The sequence below is a fragment of the Mixophyes fleayi genome, chromosome 12, assembly GCF_038048845.1.
Source record: "Mixophyes fleayi isolate aMixFle1 chromosome 12, aMixFle1.hap1, whole genome shotgun sequence".
Classification (NCBI taxonomy): domain Eukaryota; kingdom Metazoa; phylum Chordata; class Amphibia; order Anura; family Limnodynastidae; genus Mixophyes; species Mixophyes fleayi.
This window is the reverse complement of record NC_134413.1, coordinates 51,483,225-51,511,184: the sequence shown is the minus strand read 5'-3', so window position 1 is coordinate 51,511,184 and position 27,960 is coordinate 51,483,225. Positions and strand designations below refer to the sequence as shown.

General features: G+C 39.2%; 1 protein-coding gene across 1 annotated transcript in view; it reads right to left on the bottom strand.

Annotated features, from left to right (window-relative positions):
• Positions 1-1,555: 1,555 nt before the first annotated feature.
• Positions 1,556-27,960, bottom strand: part of BAHD1 (bromo adjacent homology domain containing 1) — a 115,190-nt gene continuing 88,785 nt past the window's right edge. The window contains exons 2-7 of the mRNA XM_075192565.1: positions 23,559-25,166; positions 8,493-8,863; positions 7,612-7,771; positions 6,885-6,961; positions 4,379-4,470; positions 1,556-3,477 (exon numbers count right to left, since the gene is read on the bottom strand). Coding sequence (XP_075048666.1) covers positions 3,288-3,477; positions 4,379-4,470; positions 6,885-6,961; positions 7,612-7,771; positions 8,493-8,863; positions 23,559-25,059 — 2,391 coding nt within the window. The 5' untranslated portion in view covers positions 25,060-25,166 and the 3' untranslated portion in view covers positions 1,556-3,287. The remainder of the gene's footprint in view (positions 3,478-4,378; positions 4,471-6,884; positions 6,962-7,611; positions 7,772-8,492; positions 8,864-23,558; positions 25,167-27,960) is intronic.

The window sequence follows — 27,960 nt, the reverse complement described above, 5'->3', positions numbered from 1 at the left end:
CATCACTTAAAGCTGCGTTTCAAACTCTGGTACATTACATTTTCAAAAAGAGTACATGTTCTTTCTTGAATGGTGAACGGCAAATAAAAAAAATGTCAGTGTGGGGAGTCAGGTGTTGCTGCTCTAAAGAAAATAATAGTAAATTACTTGTAAGAATAGGTCACCTTTCCCTGAAACCTGAGTCTGGATTAACCCAATGGTGTTTCTGGGCTATAGCCCAGGGGCCTTGGGCAACTGGGGGGCCTTAACAAAGATTTTTATGTAATATTGCCAGCAATCGGGTCGGGGGTGGCCTCCCATTCATTCTAAGCAAGCGCAGCTAACAGCAAATCCGATGCTGTTAGTTGCCCTGCTGTTAGTGCAGCTATGGTGCACAGCGTGCATCTAGAGAAGTTCTCGTGAGTCTATGACTCAGTCACGCGAGATCACGTCACTAAGCAGCGCGCTACCCACCGCGCCCGCACGGACAGCAGGACAAGAAGAAAGAGGAGGAGCCTGCAGGCTGCAGCGAGAGAAGAGGACCAGGCAAGTGATATATATATATATATATATATCACGGGGGCTCACAGTACCCTTAATCCGGCCCTGCCTGAAACCTCTTGTAAATTGTAAGTGAATGCACTTTAAGTCCTTTTGGTTACAAACATACAACTGAAATAAACTGAATTCCAGTTTTAGAACGCTCACTAAAAATATTTGGAAGAAACCAGAATAAAATCACACACAATGTTAAAAGTACTGTTGAGACACAGCTGCTACTTGTATTTGTAAGTAAATAGTCCCCCATTTTTTGTCATCATTAGCTTTGAAAACATAGGCTTATTTTGATCGAAATTACAGATTCTTTTCTTTGTGGTAATTCTTGTTACTCCTCAATGAGTGAATGAAAATCAAGAGCAGTTTATAGATTTTGGCACAAACACAAAAACTCAGCTTAAACTTTCAAGGCTGACCGGACACGCCAGATTTTACTTTTTAGAAAAAAGAGGCACAGGTCCAGATGTACATTAAGTATAGCCATTGTTTGCCTGCTGTGATATTCAAGTGTTCATTCTATACCTACCGTAATTTAGAAGGCTACTGTAACCGAAAACTAAACATTTAGTTTTGGGTGGAATTAGGTGGACCTAAAATAGAATCCAAACCTTTACTTACTGCCACTTAGAAGACCTGTTCTCCTGCTCAGATAGACCATATGCAGGTTGTCATACGCCTCTCCTCCATAAACATTCCATTCATGGGAAGGAGAAGGTCATGGGGTAGGAGATTCCATAGCATTGAACAGGGACTCTGGGAGCACTAGGAAGCTCTTCTGCACTTAACATTAAAAGCCCCCAAACGCCAGTAAGTGAATTTGTATTTTATTTCACATCACTTAATTCAACCAAAGTGTTTGTTTTTCGTGGGAAGGGGGGATTAGCCTACTAACATGGTGTTACCCTACTAAAGGACAGTTTGCCCAAACTTTCTGCCTAGGCTTTCATTTTTCTCCTAATATACATTTTAAGGATAGTTGGGCTTCTGTAACTATATAAAAAAAGGAAAAAGGGGCATAATTAGCCAAGTTATTTTTTTTATTATTATTATTTTAATTTTTTTAGAGGACACAGAACTCTAAGTTTATAGTGCCAGAATTGCAAGAATGCTTTTATCTAGAAAACACTGAAATTATGGCATTGTTGCTGGCCAATTTAAAATTATTACATAAGCTCTCCAATTGTTACAGTATAGTTAATAAAAATCACAGGAGTAATTAGGGAACAAGGTCCTGTACATAGAACCTCTGGGAACTAGCTCATAAAATGTTGTAACTAAAAAACACCTCTTTGGTATCATTAAGAAAATTAATATCCAAATTCTCTGGCTACACAGAATTCTTATAGCATAATATATTCGCCAAAATGTTATTCAAAAGGTTTTTTTTTTCCCTGCAGCCTTAGCTTTCATGTTTAACAATTGGGCTTTAAAACTGAAAATGCAGAATTCTAATTTAAATTAGTGATTACAGCAAGAGTATGGATACAGTGTAATAATTCGATCATTGAATTAGTGCAAGCTACAGAGGTTACCTATCAGTGAATCAGATTTAATTTGATGTATTCTGACATAAATGTCCTTTGGTTTTTTTTTTTTTGTGTTTTTATTTGTTATTGTTTTACTATTAAAATTGAATAGCTGGTCTTCTGATAAACAAAAGTATATCTAGATTGTATACACATAAGGCAAATGGCAAATATATCGAGCAATCAGGTAGCAGTTTCTTAGAATGAGAGGCATGTGATTGGTCACTTTTGGTAGCCAAGGAAAGGGGCGATATTTTTTTGATGGACAAGTTAGTTATCTTTGATAATATACTACCTTAAGAAATGTAGTATCATATTGTCAAAGAACAAGCCAGTACTGGTTAAACATATTCATTTACCTTGTTCTACTCTACTTGTTGTGTAATAAAATGAAGGCTTGCCTCTATACACATCTATTCAGTGACCAGGTTACATTTCTTTCCACTGTGAGAAAGGCCTGAAAAACAAGCCAGTCCGACAGCTGAGGAGACATAACATTTTTTTTTATCATAGAGAATACTGAAAAAGAATTTGTTTGAATGCAAATGACCCAATGGATATCTGTAGAATCTATTCAGGGGTTGACATAAGTGGGAAAAGATGATTGGCTGGAAAATTCATTTAATTGCCAAGGATCATTATAAATTAAGTTACTAAAAGAGAAGGGGGGATGCGCAGTCTGCAACATTTCATTCTCAACACAAAGAAGATAGGCGAGAACACAAAGAGAAAACAAAACCTGTCTGAACTTGCAGAAGTAATGTCACCTCTGTGTGGATTTGACAGGGACCTGTGTGACATATTAAGGCATTTGAACCAAGCTTGGTCCAATTATGCACTAACACACATCCCTACACAACCTTGCAACCATGGTTCCTGACCTGATGTACTGGCTTATGTTTCCCCAATATATATATAATATATATACTTTATTATATTTATATATATATATTTATGTTATATATTTTTTTTTTCTCATTTTCTTTGTTTTTTTTTTTATCTTTTTAATTACTGCTCATCTCTAACGAAGTGCTGTGCTTTCAACTGCTGAGTACTGTAACCAGTGTCTGTTCCTGAATCCAGAGCCAAGAGGCTACTACAAGAGGTTCCCAACTCCCCTCTGTGCTTGGGGATGCTGCTGGGACGATGTCTGAAACAGTCTTAAGCTGCATCTTGCCCTCGGATGCCGATAACGCATGTCAATGTCTCCTTCTGAAGCTGCAACTACTGAGGGTTCTTCAGGATACGGCCATGTCTGAAATCGTACACATGTCGGCACAGGAATACTAGCTCTGGGTCAGTGCTGTCTGGAACCCTGCGATGTACTGGGGTGCAATACTCTTCTGAGGGAGGGACAATCAAGGCTTTCCTGTTTGGACAACCCTCCTTTCGAAGCTTTACCAAGGCACAAAATCTAAAAGAAATTGCAAAGTCAGAGCAATATACTTTATCTCTAGGAATGATTCAGCAGTACAGAACAGGTAAACAAAATAATGTTTGTAAAATAAAAAGGAATCATACATAAAAATCACAGGGTAAACTGGATTCAAATGCAGATTCTGAATCTTATTAATAGACCCAGAATTGATACCTGGACTTGATGATTATCGGCAGATTATTATAAAAACATGGAATGGGAACTATCACCTACATGGGGGCTTTGCTTGTGCCCATAGTATTGTTCAGTCTGAACTTACGTGAGCGGAACTCAACTGGCACTGAAAAAAATGTGCCTAAAATACAAGTATTCATAGTGAATGATGGACGGACATGGATGTATCCTATTATCTTGCATTCTTGTTCCGTTCAGCATGGTATTATGAATGCTTATGTGTATGGTTTCTTCACAGGGTTTCTTGAACCATATCTGCAGTGCTGGTTCAGCAGTGTTTCCAAGTGAGCAAAGGTCAAGCTGAAAGTACCACAGACAGAGGGAAAGTGCCCATGTGTACAACCCATTACAATTTTATACTTCCTGTATTTGTCTTTTTTTTTTTCTTTTATAACAGAAAGGAAATGCCTTCAAAGTACATCACTCTGTCTGTAGCAATATTAAACACACAGCTCATTTTGTATTTGTCATACTGAATGCAAAAACTGCATGCAATTATTCATTTGTGCACATTTAAAAATGCTGTAACAGCCTGAAATAATTTTTTCATGTAAGAATATAGGTTCATCTATGGATGACAGATTTTACTTTGTTTTAAATCATTAAATAAAAGGGAAAAAAGAGAGCAGTGAAATTTACAAGCAACGTGAGTTACTAGCAGTGGGTTTATCTGGAAGAGATTAATGCTGAGAGTGCAACCCACCTGCAGTACTCTGCAAATGTCAGGACATAGCACTTTTCCTCAATGCAGGCAATACTGTTCTCATCTTGATGACGGGAGGCGAAGATCTCATTCTGGAAATACAAAAGATTGTTTTTTTTAATGCCCATAACCAAAAGAAAAAGTTACTGTTCGGATATATCAAGGAGATGTATGTATAAAGCAGAGTACATATGTATGTATGTATGTATGTATGTATGTATGTATGTATGTATGTATGTATGTATGCAACTGTTCTCATCTCCACAAGCATAATGCACAGATTTACAGACGACAAAATGCAGAAATAAAATGTAAATTACACTAAATTAGCAAAAGACAACAGGTGCTGTAACATCTGGAGATCTTTGCGGGTTTTTCCACATCCTCAGTTCTGAAATTTAATGATTTAATCTATTGTCTGTGGAAACCATCCTCCAGGAGGACCAGTCACCTTCAAGACATCTTTTCTTAAGTACAGGGTACTGTAGAATCCCATGCCCAACCCCCCTGGAGAGAGATAGATAACAAGTGCATTGAGTATGCGAACCACACACTGACCAGTGATCTGTCCATCCCCAGAAACTTCATAGTCCCCACTAACACTTCTCCCTCATGTACAGCAAAAGGTGTGTGTGTGTGTGTGTGTGTGTGTGTGTGTGTGTGTGTGTGTGTGTGTGTGTGTGTGTGTGTGTGTGTGTGTGTGTGTGTGTGTGTGTGTGTCAGGGATTATGATTAGCATGTTCACTAGCCATCGGCTATTTAGATTATTTAGAATGCAATCCACCAAACCACAGAGCCTTTCCTTGGCAAACTGGAAGGAGTGAAATTTAATTGTGATGTTCTGTCAAATTAAATATACCTCAATGTTGCAATTTATTACAACAAAAAAACACAATGTTTAGTGAAATACACAAGTTACATTTTAAGTGCTTAGCTGACTTTAGTGGGGAGTACACTTATTAATGTAAGTTTACACATATATAGTTATTGTTTGCCCATATAAGGTATGAGTTCACTTAAACATTTTTTAGCTTTAAGACTAGGGGGTCTATTTAACATTGGTGGGCAGTGTGTTTCCATGTTTCATCTTGCATGCGCAGTATGTCAACCCTGGCCTAAGGAGGGGAGGAGCATGCAGCACCAGTGGGACAGCACTCTATTGGAATAAGTAAGTAATGCCAAGCTGGCTGTGCTAAACAGTTTAAGGTTGCTCAAGGCTGGAGAAATCTCAGACTTCAACAGTGTTAAGCCTTTGCTAAATGAGACAAAGCGGGGAAAGAGGCTTTTTCTGCACTACTGACGGATTTTAGGCTCTTCGCCACTTCACAAATAGCCCCTAAAAGTGTTACTATCTTTTTGCAAGAAGCTGCTTGAATATTAGTGTTCCCCAGTTGAAGTCTGTGTAAGTATGATTTTAAAAACAGTCATCAAGGCAGTCACTGACAAGCAATCACAATGTGATATTACAATAGCTGTCAGCTGTAAGTTGAGTAAAAACAAATGAGAGAATACAGTAAAAGATTTACACACAAGTTCCCCTTTTGTGCAGTAGCTTCTTACTAGCCAGCATCAGATCGATATTCCACTTCCAGCCTGTATAAAGCATTATGCAGGAATAATCCTTAAACATGACTTCAGCATTAAACATCTTAGTTTGGGAGGAAGAAATCTCCCTTGTGCACAAGGAGTATATTAAACCTCTCTAGAGTGGAGGCAGATATGTTCTTAGAGAAATGATTATTCTGCTCAGCATTTCACTATCAACAGATCTAAGCCATAGGCCCATTTTAGGTCAGTTGTTGAATTCTGTAATGCATCTGCTACAGGAATCATATATTGGACCTCAATAACATGATAGGACAAAATTGAAAAATTAAAAATAAGATCAAGAGAAGATTGTAGTTGTAATGTTGACATTAAGGGGCATATTCAATTGTCCCCGGGATTGCCGAAAATCCGATATTACGGTAATCGTGTGCGGAAAAACATGTAATACGGTAATTTACTCGCTGGATTTCAGCTCGCAGCTCCCTGAGCCGCAAGCTGAAATCCAGCTACAAAATTACCGTATTACATGTATTCGTTTTTTCGCGGCGGGATTTTCGGCGATCCCGCCGACAATTGAATATGCCCCTATGTGTTTGTCTATATACACACACACATATACATATTTTTTATATATATATTATAGAGAAGTGCTATGTCAGGAAACATTTAGATTATAAGCATATATAAAATAAGACAAAAGTCAATTCACAAATAAAACTTTAAAACATAAAGATAAATTGAGCCCCCACCATTTGCTGTGCAAATCCTGATGCGGATTGTAAAAGTGTCTCCCAGAGAAGGGACCCACACATAAGTACTCTTCTAGGGAAGGGAAGGGGCTAGTTAAATTTAATATTAAAGTTAAAGACCTGTCTATATGATTAAACCAAGGGGTAGCAATACATCCATGAGCAGCTAGGTGGAGCTGTAGTTTCAAAACTTAGGATGTGTCACTCACCTGGTGCATACTGGGATTACGTCCTCCCTGAGTGTGCTCTGGCCGGTAGTACCAGAAGAGACTCATCATCAGCTCACCTGGCAGAAAAACATGGCAATGCTTCAATAGTGAAAACTTTGTATATGAAGTAATGAATGTTTGCGAGTCACAAAAAATACACACACATCCCTCTCTATATTGAAAACTATTAGTAAGCTTAACAGCTACCATAAACATAAGATTTTAGCGTGCTCAGCTAGACATTCAGTAGACTAATGAGAACAGAGATAAATGAAATTGCAGTGACATTTCGTACAAATTAGGTTTCGTGATGGAACAGTTTTGTATAGGTGCAAATTTGCATCGATTCAATCTTTGAGATCCATATTCCGTGAAATACGATTTCATTTCGTATTTGTATTCCAATTTTGGACAATTTTATCTATAAATAGAGCTGCAATGACCATGGTCAATGCATTCTGCTATGTGGTTAGGTTGGTATACACTGGAGAACACTTAAGCCTAAATTTTTATGTGCAAAATTGTGTATGGAAATGTGCAACGAGGCGATTTCTTCACAGAACAGTTATAAATTTCGCTCCTCTGTAGAGGTAAGTGTGCAGTAAGAAACACACAACATGTATGACAAGGAGAACAGTGAACAAAGAATGCTTTCTAAATATGTATTGTACAAGAACAATCCCCATAAACAAGCCAGTAATAGACACAACAGAAGTTTTTTTTGTACCAGTTTTAGGCTCTTCCCAGAGAGCAGATATCTTGGCCACATATGGCATGGATTTTTTCCTGGGACCGGATTTTAAAAGGACAGTGTCTCGGACTCTGATAATCTCTCCGTTCCTCTCCACAGCTTGATAACTCCTTCTGAGAGCAGGTTCAGGCTCATTCTGGGAAAGAGGTAGAAGCAGTGTTAAGAAAAATGTGTCTTCAGAGAGGGGTCTTATTTATGCAAGTTACATCATGTCATTTTAAGGGACCTTTAAACAGAGCATAAAAGCCGATCTCACATGAAAGGATAAGTTATAAGACAAACTTATATGTGATAGTTCCAAGACCTTAATAAATCTTAAAAGCGGATCATACACTTGATTTTATACCAGAATTTCCAAACAAAATTTATCAGGAGAGCCCAGTTTACAATTGGACAGTGGATGTCCATTAACTTGGGAACACTGGTTAATATTGCTGCCTCACAGCATTAGGGTCATGAGTTTGATTACAGTGTGTGTGTACTGTGATCAGTACCATATAAACAATAATAATAATAAAGATAATAATAATACAACAACAACAACAACTTGATATGTGCATCACCTGAGTGCACACTGGCCACATCTGCCCAATATGGTCTACTATATATGTGGTCAAAAAGAAAAAGGATTCTGACATTCAGGACATGTGCCCTTGCCAATCACAAACTATTGTTCTTGGTATCACCCAGGATATCTAGAATAGAATACACAGAATTGATTTTTTTAAACTTTGATGCTTATCTATGTTTGTGTTAAATTTTTATTTAAATAACTTTTATTTTAGAGTCTATATTTGTTAACTCTATTTAACCAGCATTTTGCATGCACATAAGAGGGGAAGGAGAGGGTTACATACCACCACATACACTGCCTTCTCACAAGCTGTCCCCAAGGGCATCCAGCCATTTGTAGCTCTTCTTCTGCTGATCCTCTGCTGTTTGGGGTGGCTTTTGCTTGTTTTGCTGTCAGCTGCATGGACACACCCCGACGTGTTCCGGACACCTGATTTGGAGCCACTTGGGGGCTTGGAGCTCTGTGGGCATCCACGTGCGGTTTTCAGCATGGCCATTGTCTGAGGTTCTGAGTTGGGCGTCTGTAGGTAGGGGACGGGCTCAGCAGCAGGCGGGACACTGGGAACTGGGCATCCTGAGAGCGGGTGAGCAGGAGACACTGGGTGTCCTGCTGTGGGGATTGTTATGCTGAGCTGGTCTAGTGATTTGTATCCTTCTAAAGAGCAGGGGATAAAAATAAAGTTTACAAGCAATGCCATAACATTTAAACCAATCTCAACATTTTTAATCAAAAGCTTCCACCTATTCCATTGCACCCCCAAGCTTTCACCCTTAGTTATTCTTTTTATCTCTAATGTAGGTAGCTTAAAGTAGTCAAGATTAACAATAGAAAAGAAACTTTAGCTGCCGGTCATTTTCTGTCATCCCATGCGCTGCTGAGGAGGGGTCATCATTTATGTACACTGGAGAGAGTTTAATTCATACAAAAAAAAAATATCCTATTCCCCAAAATAGACACATAAGAGCATGTGCTATAACCGCATTTATCCAAACACATTACAGCATGGGCCCTGTAACCTATAGCAATTAAATATTTGTTTTCATGAGAAAAATTTGTCCTACACGGATCAAAAGTAAAATTTGGTTTGGTGCTTTTGGCTACGACACATTTATATTATAGTAAAATAAGGATGTTAGTGTGCAACATATCATGTGTATCAAGGAATTGTACAGTCGAGAGACTTCAAGATAAATAATTTTAGTCTTAGACAGTGCTATAATTTAGTACATGATACTATGGTCAAATGGTGGAAACACAACATTTATACATCAACTTCCCTCTGTACCAGGGGTTAAATGTTTCCAAAGTGAACCAGTAGTCAGTAAAGCCTCAGATATAAAGGATGGCTGCCTACCAAGGTCTGTTGTGATGAATGCCAGAGTTACTTGGCTGATCAGAAGGGTGAGAGCTATAAAAGCCTGATAAATTACTTAAAATGCAATTGATAATGTTCAGCTGGAATAAGCCGCCTAAAAAGTAAGATCATAATGCAACAGAAAATGTAACTAAATGATTTGTAATTCAAGTTATTACCAACTAGGGGATAGGAATAAAAAATAATTTAAAAAAAATTAAGCAATCCACCGATATATCTCTTACAATTGATAGTACGCGAGGACAAAACAAAGTTGAAAAAGGAAACCACAGACCAGATTATGTTCTAAAATAGACAGTGGTTATTTATAAACATTTACCAGAAAACTTACACAAATGTGTGGTCCTAAAATTGGACTTTAAAAATGGAAATTGTACTAAAGAAACTGGCATTACAATAAAATCAGAGACTTATTATGTTGCAATGTAAAATTGTTACGTTGATTAGAAGTGTCAGTTTCTTTTGTATGACAGCTAAATATCCAGCATGAAGTTGCCAGTTGTGGATTCCTTCCTTGTCAAATACATAAACATTCCTGTCTTTTTTTCCATCTTTTAATGAGGCACAAGGTCAGGATCAAGCATTCTAGTACTCTGTATAGAACATCCCATGGTGGGAATAGGTTTTAATGATCTGGAATGGTTTTCTTCATATATATTTGATCTTTAACACATTACTTGCAAAACAAAAAAGTTTTGATATTGATCAGCCTGGGAAAGTTTGAAACAAGAAAGGTGAGAGGGGTGCGGTGGGAATTTGGTTTAAAGGTGGCAGCATACAATAGGTTGCAAGCTAGATTATGCGGTACAAATGGCTGCAGAGCTGTTTAGGCTGGGTACACACTACAGGTTTTTCACCCCATTATCGGGCCAATCACATGATAAACGACTGTTCGGACAGATATCGCATTCGCGTGCACGCTTCTAAACTTAACAATTATTGTTCCAAAGCACATTGTGTATTGTGGGGTGTTGGAAACCTGTGGACAGTGCCCTAGAAAACCAATTGCATGCCTCACCCCCAGACAATACGTGGCACACGGATGACATGCCATCATACCATGTAATATGTGGGAGGACATAACATGTAATGTACACAATCTAGTGTAGAAAAAAAAAAAAAAAAGGAATGGAGGGGTGATTAAAAGATGATGGGTTTCAACAGGACTCAGAAGGAGAGAATTCTAGACTACATTAATTTAAACACAAGGGAACACTGATGGATTGTTAGCAGAGATGTAATATAAAGCCTTGCTCAAATACATGTGTTTGTCCTCAGCACATGCAGCTTTTGAAATGCATTGAACGCTGTCACGTTCAGTTGTGATCGAGCAGGAGTAGATAATGTTACATAAAAACGGAAGTAAATAGATTGAACACAATTTATCAGAGTAAATTAGATTCAAACTGGACTTGGAAACATAAATTACTGAAAATAGTAGTTCCTCGAAATATCTGTCTAGTAGATGTGTTTAAACAAACAAACAAAACCCCCAGTAAAAGGAATTTAAACATGCTAGGGGTAATCATGTCTGTCCTGAAAATAAAAGTGTTTTATAGGTAAATGTAGCATCCTTAATAGGGCAGTATATCTAATGTAAGTAAATAAAGTTTCCAATTGTCTTAAGCCTGTGAACTGTCTTAGCAAGACCCATCATCCATTACCTATCAACCTTCCACTTCACAAACCCTCAATCTATCACTGTTCACAAGAATCAGCATGCTATTTAGTTTGTATACAATAATAAATCATTAAATGCTAATTAGTGGCAACATTGCAAATCAAGGCAACCGCAGATGATCAAAATCCAAACTTAATTAATAAATGACACTGGATTGCAAAAAAGTATTTTAGCAACTCTTGGAAAGTATCAAGTTGTCAAAATATTATTGCTCGACTCAAATAAAGCATGGAAAAATCCCCTGTAGAATTCTATCGTTTAAGAAATACATAGCAGTATATGAAGTTATTTATGCAAAAACTTATTGGTGCTAGAAAATACACCCATTACAGTCCTGACATCCAGCCTGTACTTGTAGTTCTTGCGGTCTGGGGAGATGGGTGTTTGATGCAGTTGCACCAGCTATCCCAAGTTGGAAGTAGCCATGGACCAAAACAAAGCTCTGTGATCCTACCCAGCATTGTTTAAAGTGCCAGCAGCCATTAATATCATGTACAGAAATGCCTGCTTCTCAGAGGGCGGGGCGGGGGGGGGGGGGGGGGGGGGGTTATAGAAAGCTGCAGTCACAGTTAGTGGCTGAAGTAACTTCAAGCAAAGCAGGTGGAAGCTGAATGGACGTCTGCTGATACATGCTGACCACTGCAGGCGCTGGTGGGACATTCTACTGTGTTGTTGACACCTGCTGGGTAACAGTGTTGAGAGTATTTCAGGTTCATTCTCGCATGGGTTAGTGTGTTGTACACTGCTGCTACATACTAGGTAAATGTGTTGTGCTCCGCCGGCACATGTTGGGCAATCTGAGCCCTAACCATTCTCTATATTACGCCCTGCACACCTCAAGGTTTTTTTCTTACAAAATTGATAGCTACTTTGGAGAAATTTGTTCAGTCCTGCAACATGTAGCCATTACATTTATGGATCTCAGTGTTTTCCCCAGAAAATTTTGCCAGCCAGGTGGCATTAAGTAGCCGCCTGGTGGGGGCAGTTGTAATACTTTGCAATAATATTTAAACATTTTAGATTACTGCCCACACCCGCCAGTGGTCTAACACACACTGCTGGCTGTAGTGTTCACATAGTAGGAATAATGATTTATTCTATTATAATAGGATTCTGTTGGGCTCCAAGAGCCAGGGGGCAAGTAAAAACAGCCGGGTGGAGCACACGAGAAGTAGGTGCTGGGGAGAACACTGGATTTAATGGCTAAACTTTGACATCCCATAGGCTATAAAAATATAACCTATAACTAGAAAGAGTTGGAAGAAAAGGGGCATGGTAACTAATAAAAACATAAAATTATATATTTTTTTTAAAAATATACTATAAAAAGATTTAAAAGTATAGTGACTCATCCTTTTTAGTGACTTCTTGACTAGATGGTGTGCACTCCCCTCTCCCCTTCCCGTTCGTGGCAAAGTGGAATAAATACATTTTTATTTCAGAAGAATTATATAGAGAAAAACAGGCAAAACTAGGGGGGGAGGGACATCCCCTTTCCATGTAATAATGGCAGAGAGCGGATACACTATGCAAACTGAATTGAGTCCAATTATAAAATTGTGCTAATTTAAACACATTAGAGCACTATAATAAAGGCATGTCTTGGCTGCATGGTGCTACATAATCTGGGAGGCAAACACGCATGCAAAAATCCGACCAGGGCCTTATCTGTGTGGAATTTGTATGTTCTCTCCAGGTTTGTGTGGGTTTCCTCTGGATGCACTGGTTTCTTTGCATACTCCAAAAGCATACTGGTAGGTTAATCGGCTTCCAAAGATGGATGCCAAGGCTGTACAGTGCGACACGTGTGTCACACCAGTGGCAGCACATAAAGAGATGTAAGCTAAACCAAAGACGCAACAAGCCCACACCTGGCAAACACAGAATCCAGTCTCTGAGTGCCTTTGCTCAGTCTGTTCCACCTGGCATCAGTGGTGGCTTTTGGAAGTTCTTGAGCGACATGACCCCAGATACAGTCAAAAATGACCAATGCATCACGCAGATAGGACAGCATTTCTTCATCAACCAGGTTGGTTCAGATGTTGGCAGGCATGAGTACATCTGTCAGAAGCTTGGAGAAATGGACAGGATACTGCTACAGGCCACAAGAGCTACCCTTTTGGAGAGGATAGAAGACTTTACCATCCCATCAAACGTACTGCACATAGTAGTTACTGTGAAGCTGACTATGACGAGGAGACAGGTACATTTAGGATACCCTCAATGGCACTGAAGGTAGGACATGGCTTGCAAAAGATTTCAAGCATTGGGGAGTGCCGAGCCATGATGAAGGGCTGCACTGCTCAGATTTAAAACGCATGCAGCTTTAGGAAGATCTACAAGGCAAGATGGAACGAGTTAAAAAAAACTCTTGAGTACAAGTGGAACATGCCTCAGCTCTTACCTTTCACAGAAGATGTGAAAAAGATGTACTTTTATCTTGATGAGAAGCAGCAAGCCTACCAAAGCGGTTTATCCAACGAGCCAATACTTAACAACTGGGCACTGTTTGCAAAAGTCACCCTGGCACATTTGATCAAATGAAGAAGGGAAGGGAAAGTTTCCAAGATGCTGCAGACTACCTTTTTCTCAAGAGATACTTCAGATCTTCTGGCCCTAATGCTTTCCGAGATAAAGACGAAGCTCTGCCGGCACTTCACTCGGATTGAAATCCGGGGAAAACAAGGGAGAAAAGTCCCCCATCCTGCTGACACCAGCCATGCAAGACGCAATCTTCCCGCAGAGAAGTGTGAAGAATGTGGAGTGGCTACTCAAAATGTCTACATGTTTGCCAGACCAGCTGCCTTGTCACACTTCAGAGGCTCAGATTGCATACTCCTGTTTGCCCGAGAGTGTGGGGCCAGAAATCCCCACACACTGTCTTCCACAAAGCTTCAAAAGTACCATGCCACTCTTTCCAAGGTACTCAACCTAAACGACACAGAACTGGATCAGTTGGTGGAATTTCTTGGACACAACATCAGAGTGCACCGGCAGTATTACCGCCTTGCAGAATGTACCCTTCACCTTGCCAAGATCAGCAAACTATTAATGGCTCTCAAGAGTGGCAGACTGGCTGAATTCAAAGGCAAGAATTTAGACAGGATGCACATTGATCCGGATGGCAAGTTGGAAATCTTGTGTCTGATGTATGCTTTTGACTTTTACCTCGGTCATTTACATAACTGTTTTTTTCCAGAACCGGTGCAACTACAGAGTGACAGGTCGGATGATGAGCAATCCCCTGTGAGAGGGACAAGCGGTCAAGCATTTGGTTTACACTTCCACGTCGGAAGAGAGGCAGTGTATGGACCCGGCAACACAGGACCAGTGCCCAGCCAAGGCTTCCACAGGTTGGTGTAGCACACAGTTTTGTAAAGGACCGCTTTGCTTCCTTTCAGGTTGTAAGGAAGTGCGGCGACAGGGAGGAGATTTAAGATCTAGAGAAGCACATGATCAAGTTTATCTAAATATGCCGGCTGCCCAGAAAGTGTGACTGTGACGCATGCCTCATGGCTGAACCATCAGCACTGAAAGATCGGAACTGGTTAGGGGTGAAATTCTACATAAATAACCGCATAACAGCTTTAAAGAGGGATCAAACTTGTTGAAATGATATGCAGTGGTTGACCAGGACTGTAACCTCCAGGGCTAGGTGTCGGTGCATCCGGGCATGTGGATGTCCTCAGACGGTCAAAATACATGAAACTTTCCCCACCATACAGTCTATGTCAGTACTTTGAGTAAAGTCCAAATGTAAATCTCAAGTGGTAACTCTGGTGACAAACAGCTCTTATACATACCCATATGATTGTTCTGTTGACAGGGCATTCGGAAAAGGGTGTCCCTATGCTCCAGACATGGGTCATTATGAAGCGATAAAAACAAGTGTGTGCTAAGAAATTTAGACAAACTCCAATGGGGCAGGGACTGATGTTAAAGAGAAAGATTCTCTGTACAGCGCTACGTAATATGGTGGCGCCATATAAATAATGGTAATAAATTTGTGGGGGCAGGTGTGCTCTGTATATTTCTGTTTTTCTGCAAACACTAACTACTTTTATTAATTTATCCATTCATGTAAAGAGGTTTTAAGCCCTGATGTGAAATTAGTTTATTGGTTTGAAGGTGCCCAATTTAAAACAATGATAAATGCCACTTTGGAAAGAAATACTTAAAAATAATGTTAATATTAGTAATTTCACTCCACGGAAAAATGTGACCACCTATATCTCTATCTATACCTATATCTATATATGCAGGCAATGATATCAGCTTCAAAGGCATTTCCAGTGGGGGAAAAAAAACAACAACAATGTGCCCTCTACCTGCCTCTGGATTAAGTGCCGTGTGTTAATGTAGCACTTTGATTATGTGCATGTGAACGGAGCATAAAGGAAATCCTCAGAATAAACTGGTCGCTGCTTTTGCAGAAACAAGTATGGAAAAAGAAGAACATTGTCCTAAATGCAAACAGTATTCACAAATATAGGCTAACATGCACATTGTCAAAGTTTTTTTTTGTCTTAAATAGTTATGGGCTAAACCCATAACTGGTTTTGTTTGATCTGTATATTTTGGAACTGCATGCTAATTAAACCATTCAAGTTACTTTTAATTCAGCTGGCTTTTAATATGGTTAAACATTGTTTCAAGCAGGGCATTTTTTCTTAAAAAGTATGTCTCAATCAGAAAATTGGGTTGACAATCTGGAGCCACAGTGAAGAGTAGGAAGTATCGTTAAAGAAGCATTATTCCTCACCACTTCTACATACTCAAGCACACGACTAACAGAGTGTAGTGCTGTACTTCACAGAGGTTTCAATGGTAGTAGCAAAAAATAAATGAAAAAAAAAACAAAACCTCAAGCCATTTTCACAAGTAAAAAAATAAATAAAAAAGCTATTAACTGATACAGGACTGGAAATGGCTGCATTGATTCACTCAAACTGTACAATAACCTCTGCTTTTATTAAGCAATAATTCAGAATCAATACTAATAGAGCTGAGATGTCTTTATTAGCACAAAATCAATTAATATAGAGTGGGCTTTGAGAAAAGGACATCTGCCACGTCTATTCTAAGCATCCTGCTAAAATAGATCACTTGTGTGAAACCAGTTACATGCAGTCTCATGTACCTGCAGCATCAACTACATATACACCAGCCAGTACAACAAACTGGTGACATCCATGACTTCTGCCAAAACTAGACAGGTTAGAGGTGTTGATATTTGTAATAAAGTAAAGCAAGCCGGTAGCAGTGGTAGCACCATTTCTCATTTTGTTGTTAATCTAATCATAATCAAACTCTGTTGGAACATATGTATTTCTCAGTAATATAGCATTGAGCCAGAGATTCATTCCCAAGATCTGATACACTTCAGGGGCTGCATGGGCAAACCTCTATCCTTCAGGGTTGCACGTTACACTGAATCTCTGTAATAAGTTAAAACAATACATTTAAAATCAGAAAGAAAGAGGCATCATCTGTAATACACATCAGCAGGCATTTTAAACAAGTGTTACAAGCTACAACAAACAAGGGCCGCTTGTTGCTCATCACCGCACAAGACTAAGTATCCAACATTGTTCATTTTGAAAGGGTAACTAATGTTACCCTAATGCAAACTGAACAATCCACCAACCAGATTTTCCCATAGCGCTCAGATGCATCCGGATTTTCCCATAGCGCTCAGATGCAACCGGGTTTTCCCATAGCGCTCAGATGCAACCGGATTTTCCCATAGCGCTCAGATGCAACCGGATTTTCCCATAGCGCTCAGATGCAACCGGATTTTCCCATAGCGCTCAGATGCAACCGGATTTTCCCATAGCGCTCAGATGCAACCAGGTTTTCCCATAGCGCTCAGATGCAACCAGATTTTCCCATAGCGCTCAGATGCAACCAGGTTTTCCCATAGCGCTCAGATGCAACAAGGTTTTCCCATAGCGCTCAGATGCAACCGGGTTTTCCCATAGCGCTCAGATGCAACCGGGTTTTCCCATAGCGCTCAGATGCAACCAGGTTTTCCCATAGCGCTCAGATGCAACAAGGTTTTCCCATAGCGCTCAGATGCAACCAGGTTTTCCCATAGCGCTCAGATGCAACCAGGTTTTCCCATAGCGCACAGATGCAACCAGGTTTTCCCATAGCGCACAGATGCAACCAGGTTTTCCCATAGCGCACAGATGCAACCAGGTTTTCCCATAGCGCACAGATGCAACAAGGTTTTCCCATAGCGCTCAGATGCAACCAGGTTTTCCCATAGCGCTCAGATGCAACCAGGTTTTCCCATAGCGCTCAGATGCAACCAGATTTTCCCATAGCGCTCAGATGCAACCAGATTTTCCCATAGCGCTCAGATGCAACCAGATTTTCCCATAGCGCTCAGATGCAACCAGATTTTGATCATACAAGGTGAGGCTGCACATTCTACAATGTTAAGGCAGTTTAGTTGATAGGTTATTTGGAGCTTCTAGTTAATTTTGAAAATTGCTTGGTCAAAAGTGAAGGTGATTTGTTGCCAATTTAAAGTTAACAAAACATAAAAATGCAGAAATTTCTACTGATCCCCAAACATAAATTTATGGCCAAATAGAATATATTTGTTCTTTCTGCATAAAGATCAACACAAGACCGCATTAGGCAAATTACCTCAAAGATAATGTTCATGGACATCTTCAAGTTGCACTTTAGCCAAGAAAGACTAACATTTTAATTGTTGATGGTTAATGTAGGCCCATGCACAGAAATGTTGGTGTAAATCAGCATAATTGGGTGACATATATGAACACAGCATTTGATGGAAGAAAAAATAATCCAAGTGTCAAAAATGTCCTATATGTATGAAAGTAAAATGTACTGTTCTGTTCCTTGATTTTACACTGCAGCTCATTACGAAGACGGTGGAATGGACCATTTCCTGTCCTTTTCCAAATGCAAACAGTAAAAACTATTAGACAGCGTTCCTATTATATGACAAAATAGTGCAAATGACAAACCATAACAAATCTGTTATATGCTGTGATATATTTAGCCATGTCCCTGTGTAACTGCATCAACCAGCAGTCTATACAGAGCAGTTGTTACCTAGGAGACTAATCATTCAAACTCTACTTCTGTCTTAGAATATTACAAGGGAGCAGTAGAAGTAAATAACGGATTGGTGTTGTAAAACAACTCAATCCTCAGGTAATGTCCTCGCACACAGAGAAGGAGTGCTAAATACTTAATAATGAACGTCACCTAAAACCTGTAAAAACAAAATGTAATATTACATTCGGAATTTGTTTAAATAAGGAAATTTTCACAGAAAAAAACTATAAACTTAACTTTGGATGGAATTAGGAGATGTATATTAAATAGAAAATTATTAATTACCAGCAGCTCCCCTGATCTAAGGGGTCCTACAATGTCGCAAAGGATCCAATCAGTTTATTTTCTCACCTGCTCAGATTAAGCAGATTTTCTTTTTAAAATTATTAGCAGCGTTGTCAAGACCACTCCATGTGATCATCTTATTCGGATGAATGAGAAATTCATAGGCAATTTCACAAAAAGTTGCCCCGAGTAGAAGAGAGGCTCTCCCACTCAGCCACTAGCAGCATTGCAGGACCTGTGTATTCACAGGGACATGTTCTTATTTAACCTAACATCTATTTTTTTAATAAACATTTTATTAAAAAAATTGGGCATGAACAGTAAGAACGCAACATTAAAAGGCAGTGCAATCAGAAAATGAAAAAACAAACAAACAAAACAAAACAATGAAGCATGAAGTTTGGTTTTAAATTTAAGGAAGGGAGAGGGGAAAGAAGATGTAGAAGATAAGGGGGAAGGGGATCCCTTGGGCGACCAGATAGTAGCAGAGAGAGTGGCCAATAACAATTAGGACAGTTAGGAATCAAGGGAAGATATCTATTAAATTGCTTCCAGGGAGACCAGGGTTTAAAGAAAGGACACAGACGAGTTCCTTAAGATCCTAGTCATATGTTCCATTTTGTAAATGAACCATATTCCTGTTCTAAGGGCTTGCATAGTAGGAGGACCTCTCAAGAGCTAGCTATCAAACAAGTGGCCGCACTAAGAAAGTGTCTGGCGAGTTTATTAAGATACTTCGGAAGGTCTGGGAAAGGGAGCAGAAGTAAAACAAACTGCGATTCAAAAGGGATGTCAGTGGCAGCGAGTGTGTTGGCTAAAGTATGAACTCCCGACCAGAATCTATGCACGATCGGGCAGGTCCACCAGATATGCAAGAATGAACCTGGTTCGGGACAGCCTCTCCAGCAAAGGAAAAAAGAGCCAAGATAGATTTTGTGGAGTTTGGTCAGTACACAGTATCAATATTAATAGAGTATTTGGAGACGCCCTCCCACATGACGGACCAGTCTTCCTCATCCACAAAAGTCCCCATCCCAGTTCCTGACATGGGTAAGTATGTGCAGTTGTTGAAGTAAGCGTGGAGTGATACAGAGAGATGAGGCCCCTGGACGAGGAATCACGGAGACAATATTGCTAAAGGGAAGAAAGGGGTCTGACAGAGATTCTGGTGGAAGAGGTAAGAGAGAAATCGCTGGATTTTGGAGAAATTGATGAAAGGCAGCCGTTGTAAGTGCATAGGAGACGTGGGGGTAAATGTATCAAGCTGAGTTTTCCCGTGGGTTTGAAAAGTGGGGATGTTGCCTATAGCAACCAATCAGATTCTAGCTGTCATTTTGTAGAATGCACTAAATAAATGATAGCTAGAATCTGATTGGCTTTTCAAACCCGCTGAAAAACTCTCAGCTTGATACATTTACCCCCTGCAGTGCACCAAAAGTGGGAGTTGCACCTTTCACATGGAGTTTGTTAAGAAAACGAAGGCCAGTTGACGACCAAGAGGGGAGGAAGGCCGCCGAGGGGGGGCTTTTGGTCTTGGGATTATACCAAAGAGGTATGAGAGGCTAAGTTGAAGGGGCCAACTTGCAAATACGATTGCAACAAGACCATATGGTAAGAGAAAAATTATCAGGTGAGAGCGAGACACCGGTGGATCGCTGGGACCAAGGAATCGTTGAAGTGAATTGATAGGAGAGCGAGTCAGAGACTCTACTGCCAGGAGGGAATACCACTGAATATATTGCGCTTATATATGTGTACAAATTCTCATCTACTGCAGCTCAGTTTTCCTTTACAAATCCCACACAAAATTTCAAAGTAAAAAAAAATCCCAGTGCTGTCATTATCCAAACAGTGAACAGTAAAAATAATAATAATATCATGTAGTGATCAAAAATGTAAGTATTTTTTTAAGTTTATTTTCTCTTATTTTTTTCTCCTTATTGTCCAAAATTTTTACTCAACATGTGAAAGAAAAGATGTATGCACAGAGTGTAAATCCGTTACAAATACATTATCCTAGTATTGTTCATTGTTGTGGGGATACCGACAGTTATGGAATTCTCTTTATATTTTACGGAATATATTGCGCCGTGTAAAAGTATTTTTTTAAGCTGGGACACCTGAACCACCAGCCAGCACAGAGCGTTGTAAAACTTGTAAACTAACGCAAGGTTTCTTGTCAGCCCAAATAAACATCTGCTGTTGGCAAAAGGTCCTATGGGGGATATTTACCGGCAATGTCTGAAATAAATATAACAATCTGGGGAGTATATTCATTTTTATGGAGGTGATGCGGCCAATCCTAGAGGTCACATTTATATTGGTGTCTTTTTAGCTCACATTTCTCACTCATAACAATGTTCAGTGACTGTGTAAATCTCAGCTACAGCTCACTGCTCCTCCACCAGAGGATCTCTATCTCTTACATGCTCTGCACTGCTATTCCCATACCCTGGGGTTTGTCACAGGACTCTGGTCCTTATTCAGAGGACTTTCCTTCCCTGAAGATCTGGAGCTCCAACTAATATGTTCAGCCATTATCCCCTTCAAAGACCCGGGACCTCCCTCCTACCTCCTGGATTGCAAGATGTCTCCCACAAACTGTCAACCGTCACATTCCCAACTGCCACACAGGTTCTGATTCTCCTATACCAGCCTTGTTGCTAAGCAACCCTCCAGGTGTCTCCCCTCTGGGTCCTAGTGCCGAGCCACATACTCAGCCACTGGGAGGCATCAATACACACACCAGCGGGGGTGTTACATATCATAATCTGCAAATCTGCTGGGGAAGAGGTCGGTTTAGGTAAATTACAGAGGGTCATAAGTGAGAGGGCCCTGCAAGGTTTTAAGGGACTCTATCGCATTACAGGTTCGGTGCTGACAAAGTCTGGTGACCAAAAGGGAATTCTCCTTGTCGCTCTAACTTGCCTATTTCTATGCAAAACTTAGGGGTATATTTACTAAACTTAGGGGTATATTTACTAAACTTTGGGTTTGAAAAAGTGGAGATGTTGCCTATAGCAACCAATCAGGTTCTAGTAATCATTTATTTAGCACATTCTACAAAATAACACTTAGAATCTCATTGGTTGCAAATAGGCCACATCTCCACTTTTTCAAATCCGCCATTTAGTAAATATACCCCTAAATTTTTAGTCTTTTGGGGATTTTTTTTTTTTTTTTTTTTTAAAAAAGGATGGTGCAACCAAAAACAAAAATGTTTTGGGTGGTATTCACCTACAAAGTTCTACTTACCTATGGTCTACCAATTCCAACAGGTCTCTCTGAAGGCTCCAACACTCCAGTATTGCAATCATCTCTCCTACAAAGCTGGATATTTTACAAACTAATGTCAGTCTTATCAATGCCCCTCCCACTTCAATTCATGCACATGAAAGTGCATGGAAAGAGACTTCTAGGGAATCTAAAAGATTGTGGTAATGCCGCATTGAAAACAGGATGGATTAAACTATATATCTTTAATCTTCAATTTCAATCATAATCAGATATGAATATCAACCTTATGCTTGTTCTTACTCTTAAAATGACAGATCACCAAACATCAATACAGTAGCGGTGTCTGAGCAGTATTACCCGAGAGTACTAGTGTACTACTGTATTTCTGAGACATAGATGCCTGTAATCTATTACAACAGTCCTAAGCAAGGTTTTATTTCATTCACATTTTTAACACTGATCATTTATCACAATTATGTAATTAGTTCCACTTTAAACATTTGTACACTGGTGAATAAAGTGTAAAACATATCATCTCACGTGTACCCATTTCTGGTCTACCATGTCTACATTTATTAATACCATCTCCCTGCTCGAAGAATGATTTTGAGAAACACTACCAGATATACAATGACAGATTTGAGATGAGTGAATAAACTGTCATATTTGCAATATAAGCAACTGTATATATATTTATTTTTTGAAGTAAAGGGGAATTTAGATAGATGGCAAAAAAAAAAATCAAAAAAAAAAAAAAAAAAATCAAAAAAAAAAAAATCACACACTCATTGAATTGCATTTTCACTCTAAATAGATAGAAACGAATGTCCACATTGAAAGTGATTATGGCAGCTGTCAGCAAAGGACATATATTGTAAAAATAATAGGGACTCTTTAATAACAATTGCATTTAGATGCAAAATTTGCACTGAACAGCAGCAAGAAGCTTGTAGTATTATTATTATTATTATTATTATATAATGTATCCTTACATTGTATAACTTATATTAGACAAATAAAAGCTAATTGTTGTCCCAATGTCTGTAAATATAGCCGACTAGTATTTATAAATACCTGTTCCTTAATATTGTAATATAATTGTTTTCATTTTACATTTTTAAAAACAAACAAAGAAAACACACAAAAAGTGAAAAATATATTACACTTTTAGACTAACCTGTTAGCACTACATATTACTGTTTACAGGTCAGTGATGTTGAGTATTGTCCACGTGAACTATGTATGTGCAGATGTGTGCTTTTGAAGAGCTTCATTAAAATGTATGGCATCCCTTAAAAACCCTTTAAATATGGTAAGAATGTGCTAGAAAAGAAAACATCTTAAATAATACACGCTATTAAGCAAAGTTCTAAGAAAAAAAACGTATTTAACAAAGCTGTTTGCCATCATGCATCATAGAGTATATATAAATAGGTTTACATGTTTTGGGGTGTAGTAATGCACATATTGTTCTTTCTGAAAACTTTGATAAATGTGTGATCCTGCAAATATTGAGGCTGAACTAGATTTTGTCAGTCAACCTTATGTTCAACCGATGCTACCATCTTATCATTTAATTATTTAAGGCCTTTCACTCTATGAACATTGAATTAGTATAGAATAAAAACATAATATAAAGATTTAAATAACAGAGTAAGAATAGGACTGCATACCTGCTGTTAAAGGCTTTTTATATGGATAGCTATTAGGTCCCGTGTGAGTGTTGCCAACCCTGCCAAGTGGCAGCCTTAATACCCCATAAAGACTATCTGTATTTGTCCCAGTGTCTTCTCCATGGGAATAGCGAGAACTGCACCATGGAAGATGCTCAAACATTGCACTGGGGTGTAAAGAGCTCTGCGATACTAAGAGTTCTTTGCAGTGCACTGGCTGTGAAAACACTTCATCTTTTGGATACATTGAGAAATCCGAATACCCATTATATGGTAATCCACTTTGGCCATAAGAAATGTAGGTTCCGTCCAAAGAAGCTATGTCTGAGGAGCCGTAGAGACAGATACAATCCGTGTGACTGCCTGGAACTGGCAAGTGATGAAGCTGCTGTACTGGAAATGAAGGCTGCTGGAAGTCTTGTTTGGGAGTGGGAGACTTTTCCCCTGGTCTTCCATACTCAGGCTTCATAGAAGCCTGTCCTCCCATTAACAAAGGCAGTCTGTGGTACAAAGGTACTGAGCCACTGCAGTGCTTGGAAGACACTTCCACATGAACACTATCTATTTTATCCAAGGACTTTGTGGACTCCTGATGCTCCGGTTTAAGAAACCCAACTTCAGACCCCCCTTGCCAACCATGGTAGTCCTCAGTCTTCCGATGCAATAAGTCTTTCTTAGACTTGATACAGTTCTTTTTGGGAGATCTTGTTGACTTCAGTTTGGACTTTGAGCAAGTGTTGATAGAACGTCCACTGTCTCCATTTGACTTGCTCCTTTGTTTCAAAGGATGGCCTTTTTCATTCGTAATCTTCAAAAAAGCCACAGCATTCAAACTTGCCAACCTCTTTGGAGCAGGAGAATAAGACACTTCACTAGCCTCTCTCTTTACACTGTCAAACACACCGCCTGAAGTTGGCCTAATCTGGGCTATGCATCTCTGCTTGTTCTTTTTGCTGACCGGTTGATGAGCGGGCTTTTTTAAGGAAGTCCAATCGACAACAGATTTGCAATTTTCACCAGCTTTGTTTAGATCCTTATTAACTTTCCTGGAAGAAAAACCATCAGCCCTCTCAAACAGTAAGTTATTTACTGCTTCAGCATTGAGAGAAGCTAGCCTTCGTTTTCGGGGTTCTGGGAAATCCATTATAGAACCTGCCCCAGTAGAAACCCCTGGGAAAAGTTTTCCTTTTGAACTCATCCTTCTTGGTTCTGAGGGAAGCCCAGTATGAACTTTTAGAGTTCCAAATTCATCCACCCAGCAAGAAATGCTTGGGGATGTCCCACCCTGACTTTCCACAATACATGACCCAGTCACATCTTCCAGCCTAGTGAGAACAACAGCGCAGGTCTTCTCGTTCATTTTTGGTGACAGTTGTCCATGCAATTGGTATGATTTTCGGATATCCTGACTTACTGTTCCTCTATTTTTAACCCGCCCATGGCAAGTTAAGTTTTTGAAAAAACTCTGACCTGTGTAACCTGTTTGGGTACTATCCATCATAAAGTTTGCTGTTTGTCACAGTTTGGTCTACAGGAACAACACGGATTTTTGTTTCTTCAATAGAAAAGAAAATACTCCTCTTCAGACATGGTGATTATGTTGGGTACCTGTGGAGATAAGTAAATATAGATAAGTAACGTGATCTATAAACAGCCCCTAAACAAAACACAAACAAAAAAACAGTCTCAAAATGATCAGGAAACCTACTGTAGAATGAAATATAATGCAACTAATTTTCCCTGGTCTATTTTGCAGTTCAAATGGTGAAAATTGCATATACAGTGCTGAGTTACAATAGATGGTTGGTTTGCAATTTTTTTAAAAATGACAGCATTTTTTGTTGCTACAAACATAATAAAATCAAGAATTTACAAGCACAGATCCTGAACACTTGCTGCAAGACAAACAATATAACTTAACCCTGACAACATATAAAAGCCAACCTCTGTCACTAAAACATTATATGTAAAGCCAACAATACTTATGGTTCAATAGTCATATTGGAACAAAAGTAAGACCGTGTAATCTTTAAATGTTTCACTGTCAATTCTAATGTAGTTATGAAGAACAGACATTTAAAGAAAAAAAAAAAAGCAAAACAGCCTTTTTAAAAAGAACAGATAACCAGTATAATTACTACTGTAGCAAAAATTCAAGACACATAATGGTATTTTAATTAAAGAGTTTCAAATTAGGACTTTCAGTAATGCTGCCAACGCTAGCAAAGCTTTGCTACACTGAGGCTGATTTCTTGTCTGCATGGCAAGTCTGGTAGTAGCATCAGGGTATAATCTGCCAATGCTGTGTGATACTACTGTACGTGGGCTGCTGCAGCTGCTAGCTTCGGTGCTGAATTTAGCTGCGTAGCTGCTAGTAGCGATGTTGCAGTTCTGTGAGTCCACCAGCCCTCTCCCCTCCCCTTCCTCTGTTGTGAATTCCCTGGAAAGTTAGCATGACTAATCAGAGAATTACAGGGCATTCTGTACCCACCCTGCTGGGCTTGCTATCCCAACCTCTGCCTCCAGTCACAAAGCCATGGCCCTATGTCAGCGTGTCTCCCATGTCATTTTGTGCTCAACTATCGTATCTCTACAGGTCAATATTTCACAATAGCAACATTATAATATGCACAGGGGTCCCAACAATGGTCCATATGTGCATAAAAATGAACAGTGCTTTCAATGATCTGGATTACCTTATGTAGTTACATATTTAACAACTATATAATTTAAATAGTGCACAAGGAGAAATAGAAACAAAAACATAAAAAAGCTGCAAATTATGTCTGGCAACTTACTGCACCTGGTTTAAGATGTAGTGTTAAGGTCCTAAAAACTGTGCAATGATTTTTTTTAATTTGGTTAATGCCTTGCCATACAGCAGAGAGCTCCACACGTTGCCCACAAAAGGATGTCACTTAGAAAAAATAAAAATTTAAGGAGATCCAGGCACCTCTCAGGTCTGTGATTTTCAGCCATATTACTTGCACCCGCTACAGGGCAGGTGTAAGCACCGAGTGATTCTGGTGATGGTTGCATATGCATGTTTTACAATGCATTTTATGTACAGTAGGCATTAATAATCCTGATAAATAATGTTCGGCTGAGCACATTTCGGGGTTCTAGGTACCCAAACATTGCAGATTCGCCGACGCACCTCTATGTGGGTTGAATCAGTCCTTTAATAACTGGAGGTCGTTAGGTGCAATACTTGATAACTGGCATGCTATACCTCTGGCCTAATACTTTAACACTTAGGTTAGGGGGGTTTTGCTTTGTTTTCAGAGTCAATCTACATTTTATCCACTTTAATGCAAGATCCTAAAAACACAGTCACAGCCATTGTTCTCTCTAATTCACATGCACACAAATGCAAACCGAGCAGAGTGTGAAGGGCCATCCAGGGCACATCACACATCAATAAAATTATTTACCAATTCAGAACAAGTTCAAAGTACAATCACTCCTATACTACGCTCTGCTCATAGGAGCTTACAATCTAAAAAAAGTAATAGAAACCACCATAAATTTATGACAGGATGGAGTTCCTATCTCACCCTGTTGTGTTGCTGGGGACTGGTTGGCCCTGCCTTGCCACCCTCCCCTTTCTTTAGGAAAGTTACAGACCCAAGTTGCCCCAAAATCTCAAAAATATTTACACTCCTAGCGCTGAGACTTTACCCTTTTGGCACTGTGCGCCAGTTACTAACCAGTGCCACCACACCCATACGTTAAATATATAAATTTTAAATGAATAAACATTGCCTTTAATACAATTTTACATGCCCTAGCGCTGGGGTTTAAATCATTCGGATTAAACCCCAGCAGTATCGGGCATTCACCCATTCGATGCTGCTGCAGCAGCCACCTTAACCAGGTGGGGGGTGAGGGAGGTCTGGCCACAAACATCACACGGTATCACATAATGTAACACCACAAGAGAATAAAAAGCAACAGAAGGGTATCCAAATTTTAAATCCACAGATAATAATTATTTTAAGTATATTTTGTTTTGTATTTTTACTTGTGTATTATTTATGTTTATTATTAACTTTTTTTTTGTCTAATATTATTATACTATTTGCATTAAACTTCTTGGGTTACCTCATTAAAACACAGAACACACCTAGTCAAGGAGAGCTGCACAACATATATTATGCACAGACTACCATTAGAGGGAACATTGGTCATAGCTACAGCATTTGACTGCAAGCTTATTAGAAAGTATTGGCGTTATTTATGCTATTACTGGAAGCATCCAATACACAAAAAGACTCAAGGCTCCAATAGAAAGTACTTTCAATATACAGGTAGAAAAAGCTCTGAGAACCTATATTCCTCAATATCAGTTGTATAGACTGCAAACTTCTTATGATACACTTATATGAATTATCCTAGATTA